This window comes from Schistocerca serialis, chromosome 9 (genome assembly GCF_023864345.2).
Source record: "Schistocerca serialis cubense isolate TAMUIC-IGC-003099 chromosome 9, iqSchSeri2.2, whole genome shotgun sequence".
Taxonomy (NCBI): domain Eukaryota; kingdom Metazoa; phylum Arthropoda; class Insecta; order Orthoptera; family Acrididae; genus Schistocerca; species Schistocerca serialis.
The window spans coordinates 457137894-457157249 of NC_064646.1; the positions used below are offsets into that span (position 1 = coordinate 457137894).

The window sequence follows — 19356 nt, forward strand, 5'->3', positions numbered from 1 at the left end:
GCATTCAGTGAGAATTGTTGCAAACCGGTCCGCCGACGGATCGATGTGGCTGCGGCGGGTAATAGGCGGAAGCTCAAGGACATGTAGGTCTACGAGCTGTTGGTAGCGCTCCCAGTCGGTGTTGATCACAAAAGCCGGACGGAGCTGGTCCTGAGGGCGAGCATCCAGGAATTCGAGGATCACCGGAGTGTGATCGGAATCAAGTTCCGAGACCACAGAAATCCGGTGGACCCACAGGATATCCCGAGCCAAGAAGATGTCTAGAATGTCAGGACGGTAGAGAGCCGTTTTGTGAAAGTGCGTGGGAGAATCCAGAGCAACGACACGGATAGCTGCATTGAGTTCAAGATATTGGAACAGCCGACGTCCATTAACATTGGTGGAACGGCATCCCCACGTCCCGCGCTCGGAGTTGAGTCAAGGACTGTCCGTATAGATGTATATCAATCGCCGTAGCCTCCAGGTGTTCTAGGTGCGGAATCTGTCGAAGCCGGTGCGTGAGGCAGTGCTTGACTAAGACAAGAGTACCGCACTGTGGCCGATCCGCGCGGTCACATCGATATACATAATAGTTGGGGATAGTAAACTGCTGATGTGGCTTCAAGTGCGTCTCGGAAATGAGGGCTATGTCGATCCCCCTATCATCGAGAAAGCCCTCAAGAGAATGGCGTTGGCGAAGAACACCATCGCCGTTCCAACTGACAATACGAAAAGGTCGACGTAGATTGGGGTCCATCGGAGAAGTAGGAGATGAAAGCTGACAGAATTATCATGAGTTTACTGAAAGGATCAGAAGCTTAATTGAGTTGGTGGATGGTGGAACGGACAATAGAGATGAGTTTGTGAATGTTGAGCTGCTGCAACAAGGCAGCAAGATCAGCAGGATGGTGGGAGGGGTGGAGGGGGAGGGTGGGGGGCGGGGGTGCAGGGGGCTCTGGGGAAGGGTTTGCAGTTCCCCAAGCAGAGTGGGACACTGTCTCCGGGCGCGAAGCGGGACGAAGCGGAGGCAAGGGCCCCGAGCCGGCAGCAGAAGAACTCTGTAATCGCCGGCTACTTATGTTAGTCCGCCGCGAGTTCCACGCAGCATTCTTCGCATTAAAGTCCCCTCCCAGTAACACTTCACCTGCGAGTGCTAGCAGTTTATCGATGTCGTTACTGTCGAGGTGAGCTCTTGGCGGCCTGTAGACGGCATCAAAGGTTATTCGGCCTTGAGTGGTGCCCACGGCTACGGCTGTTGCCTCTGTTGCTGTCAGTGGCGGCAGTTGTACTTGGTGGTGTTTCAGGCCTCGTCTGACACAGACTGCCGTTCCTCCCCCACCTGTTGGTCGATCATATCTGAAGCACACGTAGTTCGCTACGCTGACTCCGACCCCAGGCTTCAAATGCGTTGCTGAGACTAAGCAAATGTCTACCTGTATACGTTGGTCTCGGAGCATTTGCCGGACTTCCGCGTCTTATGTACGCAGACCATTCGCGTTGAACACGCATAGCTTAGTTGCTCTGAGCGGCTCCTCCATGCTGCTGCGGTAAGAAATTTGTGTGGAAGGCCTGGTTAACAGCGGCCGTCATTGTGGCAGGGAGCTCGCTGATCACGTCGTGGACATGGTAGCGGGCGGGCTGCGTGCATTGTCCTGAGTCGCAGTTGTCACTGCGCCTCCATGTTGTTGTAGAAGTCTATTACGCCTTTGGCGTTGTTCCTTCTATAACACTGGGCAACAAAAAAATAATTTTTTAATGTTTCGAGCACTTCATGAGGCAATTCCTACTCATTTTGCGTTGAGAAAAACAAATATGACAATGAAAATTTTTTATTAGCTCTAGTTTGTATGATATACACAAGGTGGAGAGGCGTGTTGGGGTTTGGAACACTCCGAGGAGGCGTGACCACCTGCACGCAGCACACCTCGCGGGTGCAGTCACCCGCAAAGTGCGCCAGGCCCTGACAGCGATAGCACACCAGGGTCAGCCTCCTGGAGCGGGGCTTCTCCATCGTCACACTAACGCGATCGATGATGGTGAGGGTGGGGAGGAGGCAGTTCTCTGGCGCGTGCGGAGCGGAGACGAAGAAGAAGGGGGTGGGGCGATGGGTGCGAGGGGAGATGATTAGTGAGATGACTTTGGGCGTGATGTTCAATGCAGTTAGGGCCGCCCTCAGGTCGCCATCAGTGTACTTCATAGGAAGTCCTCTGACGACGACCTGCAGGTGACGAGACTTGGTGGGGTGGGGAGTGGAGAAAACTGTTAATGGTGTGGAGGACCTTAATAAGGTCCTCTGGAAACTGGAAAGACAGGCGGAAAAGGTCCTCTTCTGCCGTTTTTATGTGGAAGGGGGAGGTAGTGACAGAATTTAGAATGTCAAGGAGTCCTTTAAAGGGCTCCTTGTACTCAATGATGACGGGAGGGGGGCATGGGGGGTGGCTGAGGGTGGTAGGGAGGGGCTGGTGGTGGTGGGGTTTCTGCAGCGCCATTAATGGCCGCAAATGCGTTGCGGACGGGCACATCCGCAGCAGTCGCGGCGAGTTGGCGGCGGGGTGCCGTTTTGCGCGGCACTTGAAAACCCTCCGCGTCAACTACCGCCTTCTTTTTCTTTGATTGCCCGCGTTCCGCAGGCTGGGTGGCCTCCGAGTCAGAGGAGGCGGCTAGCTGCCGCTTCCGACGGTCAGCGACCGGGCGCCGATGGTCATCGTCGTAATCCATCAAACTCCCGTCGTCGCTGTCGTCGGCCGCGGCAGCCATATTCGGGTAAAGGAGGGCCTGCAGCCGAACGCTGTCGACCTGCTGGCCCCCCTCCTCTGCGGCGTCGCGGAGAGCGACTAGTTGCTCGGTCAGCCCCTCTTGTATGTCGGCGTCGGTCATCAGCGCCTCGTTAAGTTTTTCCTCTGGTGCGGAAGACGTCGGTTGTTGGCGGCACACAGCGTCCTAGATATCAGGCATGTCGTGGGTGGGGGGGGGGGGGGGGCAGAGCGTGACCTTGAGCGCGGCGCACGCGGGCTTGTCCCACGTGAAGAGGGCCCTGATGCGCAAAGTTCCCTATTCCTGGTCCTAGGTGCAGCCTCATTGATGGCTGCATCAATGAAGCTGCGACCGGGAGTAGCAGGGGTGGGGCAAATGACGGTGGTTGTTGTGGTGATGGTTGAGGTGCAGATAATGATGATAGGAATCGGCAGCGCATTTACGTCGCTGATTGCGGCAGGCTTCGTCCGCTTCGTAGTTCCAATCGTGTCCGTGGACGTATGGGTGGTCGTCGTAGGTGGGGGGCCGGATGGGGCTGCCGACGGAGCAAGCTCCGCCGGACGGAGATCCGCCACACCCGTCGCTTCGGAGCGCAGGTCCTTCCCTCGCGGCATCCTAGCTCGGAATAAGCGGTTAGATGCGCAGACGGCTGGGCAGACGCAGACGCACATGACAGGGATTGTACCCTCTGCAGTTGTCGAAGCTCTGGCGTAACTAAGACGCTTCTCCTTCTTACTTGAAGATTGGTGTGGGATGTCATGGCGGTTGGATGTTTGCTTGACTTTTGTGCAGGTTTTTTTTATTTTTGTTTTTTAGGGTGAAACGATAGTTAGAGCGATAGTGGAAGAAGTTGGAAAACGAATGGCCCAATTGACTGGCCAGCGATATATATATATATATATATATATTTTTTTTTTTTTTGATGAAAGAAGACAGGACAGTAGAAGTGTGCGGATGCCGAATGGCCCATTGGCTAGTCGAGAATTATAACTAAGTGATAGAGTAAAGGATAGGAGGAGGAACAGCATAAGTTGAGGGAAAACGAAAGGCCATTTTCCTGGTCTCTTCTTCCTCTTGGCGGTATCTTTTGATGGTGGTGGCAGACAGTCTTGAGGTGGTGAGGTGGGGTGGCAAGAAAGAGAACGAAGTGTGAGAGTGACCGATAAAGAAGTGAAAAAGGAGAGCCTGTCATGATTAGGCCGGTAGTGGGGAGGATGTGGGGCTGATGAGGGTGGCATTCTGTGGAGGGTGGATGACATGACTAGGGGAGATGAATCGATGATATGAGAGATGGTAGTCTACATGAATTGAGGTGACTAGTGTGTGCGAGGTCATGGGGGGCGGAATAAAAGGTCAGGCCATCGAGTGGTGGCTAGACGATGGACATGGGTGCCCAAGGAAAGGATTAAGGGATTAGGAGAGTGACGGGTTTGTTGGTAAAAGGAATTGACTGCGGAGAGGGTACGGGTACGAAGGAGCGGCATCTCGGCCAGGATGTGGAGCTCTTGGGTTGGGAAGTCGAAAGGGAGGTGGAGGGCACGCCAGAGATCCCGGTTCTGGACGGTTTGGAGTCAGCGGAGGTGGGTGGGGGCAGCATTGCCCCACACCACCACCGCATATTCAAGGATGGGGCGAACAAGGGAGGTGTACAATCTAACAGCAAGGTGGAAGGGGAGTGAAGAGGTTGGATTGATGAGAGGGTAGAGCAGGCATAGCCGCCCCATTGCTTTACGACGCACGTCATCTATGTGGGGGCACCAAGTGAGGTGTTGGTCTAGGGTAACACCCAAGTACTTCGCACGCAGTACGAGTCCAGGGGACTGGTGTACCAAGGACCATCACCTGAGGGAGCCGAATGGGAATATGGCATCGGCAGATGATAAGGACTTGAGTTTTGGAGGGATTAAATGCCAGACGCCAGGTCCTAGCCCAATCGGTTAGGGAATCTGTAGCCCCTTGGAGCCGCTGTTGAAGACCTGCCGCACTCCGAGAACGAGAGAAGAGTGCAGTGTCATCTGCATAGAGAGCTAAATGTACCCTCGGCGCAGAGGGCAGATCGGCTGTGAAGAGGGAGTAGAGTAGCGGTCCACGTACGCTGCCTTGTGGTACTCCTGCCCTGATGTGTCGTCGTGTAGATTTCCCGCCAGGGATCCTAACATGGAAGGTACGACCTTCCAGGTATGTGGCTATTAGCTGTACATGAGACAATGGAAAGCCGAGGGAAAATAATTTGTAGAGCAGCCCTTTGTGCCAGACCGAGTCAAACGCTCTGGACACGTCGAGGAGTATGGCCCCAAAGTACTCCCTACGTTCTATGGCGTCCAGTGCCTCTTCTACAAGGCGCAGGAGTTGGTGAGTGGTTGTGTGTCCCTGCCTGAAGCCAAACTGCTCATCAGGGAGGACTCGTTCTCGGGCAATGTGGATGAGCAGTCGTTTAAGGTACAGCCTCTCGAAGACCTTGGAGATGGCGGGCAAGAGGCTGATGGGGCGGTAGTTGGCAGGGGAACGAAGATCCTTCCCAGCCTTGGGTATGGCGACCACTTCAGCATGTTTCCAGGCAGTGGGATATTGCCTGGTTCTGAGGATGTTGTTGAAGGTGGCCGTCAGGATGGGAATAGAAGTTGGGGGTAGCTGCTTGAGGAGGGCATTCGTCAGCTTATCAGGGCCACCAGCTTTCTTAGGTTTGAGGTACCGCAATTGCAGTTCAACCTCCTCTTCATTGATGGGGGTGATTTCATCCTCGGGGTCCTGGACGGCAAGGAGTCGTGGAAGACGTGCCTTTACCAGGCGGATATGGTCGGGGTCAATGGGGTCATTGACCTGGGTGAAGTTGTGCGCGAAGACATCATCCAAGGCATTAGCCTTGGCGTCTGGCTCGGACACAAAGTCATTGTTGACCTGGAGTGGGGGGGGATCCGTTGCTCTCGTCTCAGAAGGCTTTTTGTCAGCCAAGCAGGCAGGTCACTCAGGTCAATTGCAGAGATTTTGTCCTCCCATGCCTGATTGCGGTGGTCTTGCACCGCAGCCTTTATTTGGCACTGTAGTCTATTGATGAGGCACTTGGTTGCCGGGTTCCGAGTGAGCTGCCATTCTTGCTCGGGTGGTCCGGTTTTTTTCTGTGATGAGAGCAAGGATGTGGGGTGGGGAGTGGACGCAGATGGTCTGGGGGCTGGTGTGGATGGTGAGGGGTCGCTGCTGTTGCAGCATCTAGGGCAATGGTGGTGAGGTGTATGAGGGTACGATCTGCGTCCGTTTGATCAGCAGCAGGGATTGTGGGTAGGGCTGCTTCGAACCGTCTCTGGTAGGACTGCCAGTCAATACCGCGGATGTTCAGGCCTTCACTCGGCGCGGTCATGGTTCCAGTGAGATCAGTGGAGCGGATGACCGGCTGGTGGTCAGAGGCGGGTGGCTGCAGTGATGGGGTGGGGTAGACCTTTCACCACTGCGATGTCTAGGACATCAGGGGGACGTCCTCCAGTGGGGTATATGGTGGGGTCGTGCGGGCCGATGGTGCGGGCATGATGCCACTCAGCGACCCAGAGGAGTCGACGACCAGATGTGTTTGTTAATCTACTGTTCAGGCAGCATGTTTGGCATTGAAGTCGCCGCCAACAAAGACGTCGTTGCCGAGCGACAACAATTCCTCATAGTCCGGTGTTTCAAGAAGGCCTCGTGGTGGTCTATAGAGAGCCACGAACGTGATGGGACCCCTCACCGTGTGAACAACAACGCCAGTGGCTTCCACAGTGTTAATTGGGGGGGAGGGGAATGCGGTGGTGGCGGAGGGAATTTCGCACGTACACCACTGTGCCACCGAGGGTGGTGGGCCTGTCTGTCCTGTACCAGGAGTAGTTTGCTACATGCACAAAAACACCAGGTTTGAGGTGCGTCTCAGCGACAAGGCAAATGTCAACCCTCTCATCAAGGAGAAACTGACGGAACGCGCCCTGCTGTTTGTGGAGACCATTGGCATTCCAGATCATGGCTGTCAATCCGTGATGTCTAACAGCCATGAATGGTTGGAACGGGGGTGGTGGTGGGGGACATGGATTGGGAGAGGGCAGAGGCAAGTTGGAGTGGGATGGTTTGGAGGAACGAGCTGAAAGCGGAGGAGATTGCCGAGGTCAAGGCCTCAAACACATTGTTGATGAGGTCACCAAAGGGGGTGAGAATGGGGGACTGGATGGGGAGAGGGAGTTGCTGAGATTGTACCGGGGTGGGAGTGGGGGCAGCAGAGCTTAACGCCTGTTGCCGGGGGCGGTGGGGAACTGCAGAGCATGACGCCCACTGTGGGGAGGGGGCAGTGCATGACGCTGCTGGGGGAGGAGGGATAGGGATGGAGAGGAGGGGGGTGGGTAGGAGTCCAGAGGGGCAGGATGGGAGCGAGACGCGTGGAGGGGGTAAGTCCGCGACGTCGACCCACCCAGGGCACCAGCGTAACTAGTGCCCGGACGGGCCGCCGCCGAGGGCCCTGAAAATCGTTTTTGGTTCTGATATGCCCTAAATGACTGGGTCATTCCATGCCAAGTGGTCTAAACCTTCCCACCATCATGTCTCCAATTTTCTTCAAATTTTATCTGTAGCACTAGTCAAGTGCTAAATTAAGTTTCTCAAGATTTCAAGCCTCTAGCTGCAATACTTGCTGATCTACACCCCCTTGTCTGAAGGGTAGTAAGTTCGCATGCGCGCGACATCAGACAAAATGCCATTTTTGGGGTCTCATAAAATTGAAACCAATTCATAAGAATGGTTAGTAAGATGAGACCCTGTACAGTTTTTTGTGCTGATTCAAACGAAATTAATTATAAGATTACTGATGCAAAATCCGGTCAAACAAGTCGACTCAAAGTGTACCCCTAATTCTGTCGTGACTTAATGCGACAAATTTTGACCAATATTCAGACTGCAATAATTTCCTTGCAGATAAAGATATGGACTTGAACTTTTTACCAAGTCTTATCTTTGTGCTGGACATAATACAGCTGGATTTCCAACTACCCAGGCTTTATAGTCGCCTTGCAAAATCTCTTCAAATTTGGCAGTGTCAGCGCAAATGGCTTTATTTACCAAAGTTCAAAGCCCATTACTACAAAATAGTCAGCCTGGATTTAATTGTGAATAGTATCATCTGAAAGAGAAACTCTTGCTCTACGAGATGGATATATTTTTCTTTTGCAACGCTTCCATTAAGTGCTTATTTACTCAGGTCAAAGTATCTTATATTTTGTGTGCGCAGTGCCCTGCGTTGGTCCATGATGGCTGAGCCATTACTGGTTATCACAATAAAACCAGCATCCCCATCGCCATAGGGGCCACGCCCGATAGCCATGCAGTAACAGCCACGGGTGGGTATCTTTACTGCAGGTTCCCAAGCCTGATTACAGGGTGTCTTTACCACAGGATCCCAAGCCTGATTGTGGGTTTCTTTATGCAGGTTCCCAAGCCTGTCTTCCTCAGTTACTTCATCATTCTGGAAGCATCGTTGATTTGCAAGAGAATGCTTTCAGGAAAACTGTATTGCCGACCAGATGATGTCACTGATGGAGCTGGAATAACACCAATGATAAGTTGTTCTGGAATCCAGCAAGTATCACGTCTTAAGGGCCAATAAAATGAACTTGCAGGACCATGAGGATGCATAAAGCTTATGAAAGCATCTTTCTGTTCGACTGAGATTTCAACGATGTTTCCAATCCACCATTTCTTTTCATAAATGCAAGCAACATACTGCCCAGGCTGAAGATCCATGACTTGAACTACTACTTCAGCAGCACTAATTTTGGCCAAAAAAGATGTCGCATCATTAGAAACTCTACTGACCTTAATTGTCGTCATATCAATGGGCAAAAAATGGTGGTTTTCTCTTGTGCCAGCTAGAGTGTGCCCTTGCAGGAATCTTTCTTCTTGAGAAGCTTTTTCTTCTTCAACTTCCTCTTTGCTGATGAAAAAGAATTTGATTCCATTGATATTATCATTGCAGAAGTTGAAAAGATCTTTGGGTGTTAGAATCTGGTTTTCATATGGACGTTGCAAACTTGCTCTTGCTGCCAACCGTTTTGTTGTGCCTCCAATGCCATCACAAGGCGACTTTCCATGGCTTGTTCCAAAGAAATTCCATTCTGCTGTTATTTCAAAATCTTCTTTGTGATAGCATAAGTTGAGAAAATTCTTGAAATTCTTATATTGTGCAGCTGAACCATCACTGAAGTAGTGGATGTGGCTTATTTTGGAAAATTGCATCTTCAGGTAATTGATTACTTTTCCAATGTAAACATGGACAGTAATCGTATCGTGTCGAAGGCAGTCACTAATAACACAAAGATTCACACATTGCACCTCTTCGTTTTCACAGTAGTAGACTACAAATGGATGAACTGTTGCTTGACTGTTTTCCCAGTGAAAGCCTTGCACTGCATCTTGAACAATAAATGAATAGTTTTCAGCAAAATCCATTAGTATTATGAATTCGCCTTCTTTCAAATCAGTTTTGAGAGCTTTCAGGTGCTGGCTTTGATGCTTGGCAATGTAGTGATGACAAGACAGGTTCCAAATTTTTGCTGCAATATCTTCAACATACTCTTCTGTTGAAAGCTGCTTTGTTTCTAAAGTATCCCTGTCGGTATGAATCCATTGTTTGTACTCAATCAGTTCTTCAGGGTCATTATCTTCAAAATATGTTGCAATAACTGCTTCTACACCTTCTGGACCAGGGCAGTTTTCACAACGATGAAGCATACAATCCTTGTTTTCCAAGCTGCAAACAGCTTTGCTAAGAATTTCCTTGTAGTCTTCATTGATTGATGCACCAGTGAGCATAAGCTTGACATTTTGGTGTATTGTACAGACACAAACTGAGTGCATTCCAGCAGAGCCAACTGTAACACACCATTTTGGTCTAAGCTCGCAAAACTTTGAGAAGCCAATTTCTGGTCCATTTTGCTTCTGATAAGACACGTACATTTCCTTCAAATTGCAAAGCAACAACCGCTTTTGCTTGTACACCTTTGTTCCTGAAATTCTCACAGGCACACAGTCTTTCTTCCCTGGACAAAGTCTGCTGAATTCGTCATCTTGAAAAAAGTCATGTACTTTCTGGACAACTTCATCTGAAAGCTTCCTTCCTTGCCGATTTGCTGGAAAAGCTAGAACACCTTGCTCATTCTTCAGTTTTCTCGCTTGCTTCACCATTCTTTCTGATACATTAAATGCTGTTGTCGTATCTTTAATTGTCCAGCTTCTTGGAACCAAGGTCAATATTTGAACTTTTGTCCTACGATTTGACACTTTACATTTTTCTTTCAACTCTTCTATAAGATTATCAAGATCTGCACAATTATTGCATGGGCGACTTTTACTTGAACTTGGCTGTTCATCGTAATTGATTCCTACAGCAGCAGCAATTTGATTCCCAATTAAACTTTGTGCATCCAAGATCTTTCTTTTTGCATAGCTTTGCTTATCTCTTTTACTTAGTTGTCTTCTTTTCAATGGTGAAGCACCAATAAATGATAAACTTTTGTTGATGGCTGGTTCAGTTTCATCCGTTGTGAAATCTTGTTCAGATTGGGTTGATAGTGATGATGAATCTTCTAGCTTTTGGTTCAGTGCCGACATGCAGCGAGGGCAAAGCTTCTGACCAGGTTTTATATCAATCACTTCTTTTTTCTTTAACAGGCAAAGTTTGGCAGCTGTTTCATTATCAAGCAGTCTAAGTCCAGCTTTTACATTGTGATTCCTCTTCTTGAATGGATTGCAACATTTCTTTTGCATCGCTTGATATTCATGTAGGAAGAGGGCTTCATGGTGGAAGCAAATGATGGAATTTTCGTCAAGTTTGGCTTCTGAACGCGAAACAAGCAATTTCTGGTCACATTCTGTGAAATCACTAAACGCTTTGAATCCAGTCTTCTTAGCATAGAAGATAACATGGCACTTCGATGCAGCAGCATCTTTTCCAATTGAACAGGGGGCCAACGATTCTTCTTCTTCATTAACTTCTGACATCTCTCACTGGCCAATCACTGAATAAAACACGAATGAAATATCCAATTATATCAGTAATTCTAAGCGACTATTAAGATTCAAATTCCTAGAAATGAAGAAAAATTAGTGCATCGCGCATACAAAATATAACAACTTTGATGTGAGTTAATGAGTACTTAATGGTCGCGTTGCAAAAAAAACAAATGTCAGTCTTGTAGAGCAAGAGTTTCTCTTTTAGGTGATACTATTCACAAGCAGATTCAGGCCAACTATTTTTTAGTAATTGGCTTGAAACTTTGGTAAATTTTACCGTTTGTGCTGACACTGCCTAATTTGAAGAGATACTGCAGGGCGACCATATGGCCTGGATCATTGCAAATCCGGCTGCATTATGTCTAGCACAAGCATGAAGCTTGGCCAAAAGTTCAAGTCCATATCTTCAACTGCAAGGAAATCATTGCAGTCTTAATATTGGTCAAAATTTGTCGCGTTGTGTCACGACAAATTTTGAAGTATACTTTGAGTCGAGTTATTTGACCGGGGTTTGCATGAGTAATGTTATACATAATTTCGTTGGAATCAGCAAAAAAAAACTGTACAGGGTCGCATCTTACTAACCATTCTTATGAATTAGTTTCGATTTTATTAGACTCCAAATATGACATTTTTTTATGTTGCATGCACACGGACTAAGTACACTTCAGACAAGGGGGTCTAGATCAGCAGCTATTGCAGCTAGAGGCCTGAAATCTTGGGAAACTTACTTCAACACTTGACTAAAGCTACAGTTAAAATTTGACGAAAATTGGAGACCATGATGGTGGGAACTTTTTTTCAGTTTTAGACCACTTGGTGTGGAATGACCCGACTGGATTTTTGGGCAGCTCATGTAGCTGCCTGTATGATTCCCGCCACAGCGGGCGCAAGTGGGGGGAGCGTCCCGGGGTTTGGAGCACTCCGAGGAGGCATGACCACCTGCAAACTTCATCCATCGCACTTCGCGGGTGCAGTCACCCGCAAAGTGCGCCAGTCCTTGGCAGCGAAAGCACACCCGGGTCATCCTCCTGGAGCGGGGCTTCTCCATCGTCACTTCGACGTGGTCAAGGAGGGTGAGGGTGGGGAGGAGGCGGTTCTCCGGCGTGTCAGGAGCGGAAACGAAGAAGAGTGGGGTGAGGCGGCGGGTGCAGGGGGAAATGATCCTGGAAATGACTGAGGGGGTGATGCCTAATGAATTTAGGGCCATCTTCAGGTCATCGCCAGAGTACTTCATAGGAAGCCCCCTGACGACCCGCAGGCGGCGGGACTTGGTGGGGTAGGAGAAGTATGTGATGTTGGAAGTGTGGAGTGTGTAGAGAACTTTACAGAGATCCTCTGGGGATTGAAGAGAAACTCTATACTGGTCATTGGGATTTGATTTGATCTGGTAGGGGGAGGTGGTGACGGTGTTCAGAATATCTAGAAGTTTTTTGAGGGGCCGACTGTAATCAATGATAATGGGCGGGGGGAGGGGGGGTGACTTTGGGAGGGGGAGGGGCAGCGTCTGCAGCACCATCAATGGCTGCAAATTGGTTATGGACGGGCACATCTGTTGCCATCGCTGCGGATTGACGGCGAGGTGCCGTTTTGCGCGGTACTTGGAATCCTTCCGCGTCGACTATGGCCTTTTTCTTCTTAGACTGCCCGCGTTTAGCAGGCTGTGTGGCCTCCGAATCGGAGGAGGAGGCTAACTGCCGCTTCCGACGCTCAGCGACCGGGCGCCGATGGTCGTCATCGAACTCCATCACGCTCCCGTCATCGCTGCCGTCGGCCGCGGCAGTCATGTTCGGGTAGAAGAGGGCCTGAAGCCGAACAGGATCGACCTGCTGGCCCCCCTCCTCTGCGGCGTCGCGGAGGGCGATCAGTTGCTCTTGCAGTCCCTCCTGTATGTCTGCGTCTGACATCAGTGACGACGCAAGGTCTTCATCAGGTGCCGGAAGCGGTTGTGGGACGCATACAGCGTCCTGTATGTCCGTCATGTCGAGTGGAGTTCTGGCGGGGGGGGGGGGGGGGGGGGGGGTGGAGGGGGCAGCGGGATCTACAACGCGGCGCACGCGGTCTTGGCCCACGTGAAGGGGGCCCTGATGCGCAAATTTCCCTAATCGCCCTAGGTGCAGCTTCATTGATGGCTGCATCAATGAAGCTGCGACCGGGAGTGGCAGGGGAGGGGCAGATGACTGTGAATGTGATGGTTGTGGTGGTGATGGTGGAGGTGCAGATAGTAGTCATCGGCGACGCAATAGCGTCGCCGGCTGCGGGTGTCTTAGTCGTTTTAGTTGACCCAATCGTCACCGTTGCCGTGTGCGTGGTCGTTGTAGGTGTGGGGGCCGCCGACGGAGCAAGCTCCGCCGGACGGCGATCCGCCACACCCGTCTCATCAGAACGCACGTCTGTCTCCCGCGCCATCCCAGCTCGGAATCGCGGCTGGGCAAGTGTGGCGAGAGCGGTAGTGGTGGGGGTAGCGACTGGGCAGTGAGCGAGCACTGGAGGGGAAGTGCCGCCCAATTTTGTGAACATTATTTTATTATTTCTATTATTATGCTATTAACATTATGAATCTTCCATACCATTTCTATGGGATTTAGTTCAGGATGGTAAGGAGGTACACGGAGAACAGAATGACCATAAGTGCCAGAAGTTTATCCACAGTGTAAATCTTTGTGGGTTTGTTGCTTTCTATTAAGGGAAGCAGTTCGATCTTCGTGCTTCCCTAGTGAAATGGAATGTTTCGGGAATTTAGCCGATATTCCATGTCACCTTTTCTGCTAGGCATTGTTGGTGGTTTTTCATGCATAACATTGTGATAACTAGCATTGTCAAGCACAACAACGGAGTTTTGCGGCACATTCGGTATTAGTTTGTTTTCCAGCCGCCTGGTAACGAATATAGCCGTTCAGTCTAATTATGACACTACTGTACGTGTGTAGCACAATCAGAAGTTAAAAGATAAAACAAATACCTTGAAAAATTTTCAGTATTCATTTCTGCGTGATAATTTCCCGTTTTAGTGCCGGATTTGAAAATTAAAAGTGCATTTGGCACAAAACCTGATTTGCCTCCTGTGCTCAGAAAAATCACATAAACGCGTTAATAACACCGACGCATCAGATATTTTTGTTACCTGCGTGTATTATAATCAGACGGTGTCCTTTTGAAAGTGGCGCCTTTACTCCTTTACTTGAGCCATCTGTCCACTCTTGGGGCGTAGTACGCGAACTGTGAATATAGGTTTCAATAAAATGTATGATAGGTCTATCCTCTTCACGGTACTTTTTAATTTCTTTAACCATTCAATACGTTTACTGCGTATTTCTAAACGATCCACGAGCACCTTCCTGTTATATTGTTTTGCGCCACCTGATAGATATTAAGCACGTTAATTGCACAAAAATTGATGCATATAAATAATACATTGACATTAAAAAAAAACCAACGTTCCGGAAGCCTTAAGTTTGAAGTAGGTGCCGTAATGAAGAAATACTCCCCTTAAAAGGCGTATTTTCTCTTACTACGGGATAAAGTGCCTTTACTGTGGGACGCTGTTTGTTTGTGACGTGGAAATTGTGTATCAGTCTCCGCACAACTTGTTCATCAAAATCATCTAAATGTAAAATCTTTTTCTCTTTATTCCTCTTTTTTGCGGGAGTAGAGAAACCCTCGGAACTGCCGGCAACTACTTTTTCTCCCTCTTTCTTTATTCTCCGTTTTGTTCGAAGTGACACACGAGTAGCAGCCTGCGCTCTTTCTAGAACACTTTTTACTGGATTTGGCCCCTCTCTTTTGCCTCGTGTGACACAAATATAATTACATTGAAAATAGTCTCTGTTGCCAGTCTGTGCAGAACTCTTCCTGCCCCTATAGTGATGGCAGACTGCGGTGCCGTGCCGTGTGTACCGCAGCGCTCACTCGACGTGCACTAGCTGACAGGCTGAACGGCGGGGTGGACCCGCCCAGCGCTGCGGACGGAAACTCGTGTCTGCGCATCGGCCACCTTATCCTGTGCGGACTCATACGTCCGTTCGGCGCGGCGTCGCTGACTCGACTCGCCAGGGGCCGAGGCCGTGATTCCATTCGTTGAAACTCCCGTTTCCGGGTTTCAGAGAATTTACGAAGTTTCAGCATATGAAATGCTATTTCTTCCATAAGTAGCCTTTGTGTACGCTTTAGTTTTCCGTGCATGTTGGTTTTCCGTGTTTTCTGGTGTGTGGGTTTCTTGCTACAATTGGTCTTCGTCAGTATGCCTGGCGAAGTTGGTGTGGCCAGCGCAGGTGCGCCCTCCGCTCTTCACGACTGCCGATTTCGTGGATCTTCACGTTCTGCGATGCATTCGGTTGTGTAGTCCTTGGACGTCTGCTGTCTCGTGTAGCTCTTCGCTTGGGAAATCCGGTGGTAGATGGAGTGCCCATTTCAGTGCTCTATTTTGCACCACTTGTATCCTTTTTAGGTTCGTTGGTGCTGTGTTTCCCCATCGACCCCGGCGTATTCCAACACTGGTCGTATGAATGTTTTGTAGAGTAAGTAACACTCCCAGGTGATCCGGCAGTGAAGAATTCGGGTTTAGTATGGGAAACATGCTGATGCATCCCATCGTCTTTTTTCCGAATTTCTTCAATATGTGGGCGCCACGTTAGTCTCTTGTGGAGTGTGACGCCCAGTTATTTGACGGTTTCTCTCCGGGGGACTAGTCTTCCACATAGAGTTATCTCCTGGAGGTCAGTCGGCAGATTTCGGTGAGCTGTGCCGATGGCTTGTGATTTGGTGGCGTTGTACGCCAGCCTCCACTTCGCCACCCAGTCTTCCAGGCTCGTGGCTGCGCTTTGCAGTCGCCTTTGCAGAAGTTGGGGCTGCATGCTGCGGCTGTACACTGCAGTATCGTCCGCGTACAGGGCGAGTTGCACCCGATCCGTACGCGGAAGGTCGGCAGTGTACAGCGAGTAGAGCACTGGACCCAGCACCGAACCTTGCGGGACTCCGGCGAGTATTCGGCGTTCTGTGGAGATTCCACAGTCTGCCCGTACGTGAAACGGACGACCTGCGAGATAGCTCTGCAGGAGCTTCACGTGTGGCCCAGGAATCCCCAATGTAAACAGTTTATAAAGGAGACCTTTCTGCCGCACTGAATCAAATGCACGAGACGCTTCGAGCAGAAGCGCGACGAAATAGTCGCGTCGAACCAGGGCACAGAAATCGTCCTCTGTGAGCCAAAGTAGTTGATAGGTGGTAGAATGCCCCTTCCGGAATCCAAATTCCTCGTCGGGCAGGAGGTTTTCCGCGTCGACATGGTTGCCCAGACGCCAGAGGAACAGCCTCTAAAAGATCTTCGAGAGCGCTGGCAGAAGACTGATAGGGAGGTAGTTTTTCGCCTTCCCTAGCTTAGGGAGGACCACGATCTCGGCGTGCTCCCAGCACTCTGGAAATTCTCCTGTTGTGAGGATGGAGTTGTAGATCTTCGTGAGGTGCACAGCTGCCATTGGCGGCGGTTGTTTAATGAGTTGGTTGGTGACGAGGTCAGGGCCTTCTGCCTTTCTGCCGTTGAGCTGGCGCAGCTGGAGCTCCGACCTCCTCTTCGGCGATCAGCTGGATGACGGTTTCAGCATCTTCGGCCGCCATGAAAACCTGAAGTCGTTCCTCTACGAGCGCCACGTGGGGTCTTCCACCGAGTTGAAGTTTGCAGCGAACACGTGCGAAAGGGCGTTGGCCTTAGCGTCCGGTTCGCTGACGAAGACGTCGCCCATTTGCAGCGGCGGTATTTTGGCGGTGCAGCAGAAGAATCCTTTCACCGATTGCCTCGCTGTGCCGTCCTCCGTTTTCAAAGACGCTACTTTTCGCGCCCATTCTTCGAGCCTGTGGGCGTCGGCGGTCGATTTGATTTCCCACGGCATTCTATTCAGCTGCCGTTTCGTAACGGGATTCGGGTGATGGCAACGGCGATCGACGGCGACGGACAGCGGTCAATTGCACTGAAGTTTTCAAAACGCGTGACGTCACGCCGCGGCGTGGGAGAGCGCGGACACGGAATTTAGCGGCAGTCAGTAGTGAGCCAGTGGGTGTGTTGGACCTTCCATCGAGCTACGGACCCCCTTGAAGACGTCTCCCGCAGTCGGAGACGAAACGTTGGGAATTGACACAGAATTCATCAACCGGCCACAGCATAATAGCCCGGATAATTATAATGGACATGATATTTCCGGCCGTGAAAGTCTACATTTTAGTATCTTGGCGGAGCTAACAATAAACTGACACCAGCGCACGCGGCTGGCCTTTGGGACCCTAGACCTCTTTGTTGTGAGCTAACCGGAAGTGCTATTGTTGAAATACCAGACACAGCATACCGAACCACTCCTATTACACTCACTTAAAGGTACTGAGAAGATAGCCTCTTGGAAACAACTTTCAGACATTAATGTGAAAATATTCTCCTTGGACTGACATACCACCAGCGTGTACTGACTGGGTAATGTCCCGCAATCCGCAACTCGCAGAACGGGCCGGCAGCCGATGTCCCGTTTCTCGCATTGTTCCCTCCGCGCTGCCGCTGTCTTTGAACGCGCTCGAGGAAGGCTATGTACTTTCCGCAGCCCCTGTGGTTTCCACCGCACAGGGCGCAATTTGGTGTGAAGTCATTGTGCGGGACTTCTTTAATCGGGCAGTCGCGAGATAAGTGCTCCCCTGCACATCTCACGCACCTCTCGTCCTTGCCGCAATGCTTCTGTACATGTCCTAGTTGTTGACACCGGAAGCACTGTGCGTACGGTTGCTTCGTGCGCAGGTTTTCCAGTGTCACACTGCAGTTGGCTATCAGGCAGAGTTCAAACAACTGCCTCTTGCGCTGTGTCTTTGGGGCGTATACGCACAACAGCGGCGAGTCTTTCCTCGTCTTTGGGTTTTTCATCTTTGGGATACTCAGTCAGCGGCGTATCATTTCTTCCAGCTCTTCTTTTATGTGACTTGGCTCCGTTTTAAAGGAGAACCCTCTTAGACGGCTTTCAGCGGTTTCTCCCTCGTAGTCGAATGCGTAAAATGGGGCAAGATTGCGCACTTAAGGTTTAAATAGCGATATATTGAAGGAAACGTCACAAATTACAGTTATATTTTAACTGTCATATAACAAGCAAAATTCAGATGAAATGCCGGAGTCCGAAAGTCATAGAAACAATTTAAACTGTAATTCGCACTTAGTAAAAAAAAGTAATGCAAATGCGCAGTCTTACCCGACCGTGGGATAAGAGTGCGTTTCTAGTGGGGCAAATTTACGCGTTATTATCAAATGAGAAAAACATGTGTGTTTTAATATATTTTGTATGGGATCTAAAATTTAAAAACCTCTCCCACACCGGCCTGATTTACCTTCACTGATCAGGATAGTAAAAACATGCGTATATTAAGGGAATTTTCATTGACAAAGCAGGCTTATCACATTCACACAGTTCAGTACTGTTCTATCCTGATTAAATTAAGCTTAACTTAAATTCCATAAGGCAGTGAAGCAATTTCGAAGTCTCGGTGCGACGAAAATTGTCAGTCGATCTCCTGGAAACATTTGTAATAATTATTAACTTTCGGTGATCACATGGGGAAGACCGGAGATCTGGTGGTAAGACCGTGTTAGCCTATTTATTTGAAGTAACTGGATATCTTGAGCATACAAAACGGCAGGTTTGTCCAGTGTAAATCAGACGATCCCCACTGATCCCGTGCAACACAGCGTAGTAAGCAGACAGACACTGTCAATAATAATAATCCGTTAAATAATACGCGAACACACTTACTTTAGTTTAGTTCATGTATTAAATTCCTTCTCATACAGAATCTCATCAAGATGGCGACTAGCTCAACAATACATACATATACATCCTTCTTTCACGACTAATCGGCAAGAAGTCCCCTATTCTTTTCATAAGAGAAAACATAGATAGCAGAGAAGCTATTCCATGGAGTAAATGGACGCTCCAAGGAATAATTGGGCTTGAAACTACTTTGCATTGATAATCGGTAAGATAAGAAGAGATATTTCGAGATATGTACTGAGTTATATGATTTATAAAATTTCTGTAAATATCGCGGAGAGACCGCTGCAAGAGACATTACATCGCCCCTCGCAGCGAGCAAAGTTGATATGTATCCACTTTGCGAGCTAACTATTGGCTTAGCTAACTCGTTAGAATTTGTGGAACATACGTTCCTATAAATTTTAAGAAGTTAGTAAGAATTTTTTGATTACAAGAATTGAAAGGGATTTGGTATCTTCGTTACCTAGATACCTAGTTGTTGCTTTCACGTGTACTGGGGCATACCCGCATCCCACGTACACAACCAGGGAAGATGGACTTATATAGTTGTTCATCAGGTCTACCTGTTCAGGAACTGGCCTTCACAGGGAAACCCCGGAAAACCTGGAGGCTTAGACCCCAACTAGGTATCACAGATGATAGGAAAGACAGAATAATTTAGAAATTTGAGAGTTATCTAGAATTCATAGGAAAGATAAAATCTGCCTCATAGCCAAAAAAAACTTTACACATGCAAATTTTTTTTTACAATCTTCTGAAAAATTTTCTTCATCGATGTCTTGCTCAACTGCGGTGAAACTGATCGAACAGGAAC

At 49.4% G+C, this 19356-nt stretch overlaps 1 protein-coding gene across 1 annotated transcript; it reads left to right on the forward strand.

Moving 5' to 3' along the window:
- Positions 1-6744: 6744 nt before the first annotated feature.
- On the forward strand, positions 6745-11929 carry LOC126419707 (uncharacterized). Its single transcript, XM_050086889.1, has 2 exons — positions 6745-6898; positions 11634-11929. Exons 1-2 carry the CDS (start codon positions 6745-6747, stop codon positions 11927-11929), a joined length of 450 nt encoding a protein of 149 aa, XP_049942846.1.
- Positions 11930-19356: the final 7427 nt, after the last annotated feature.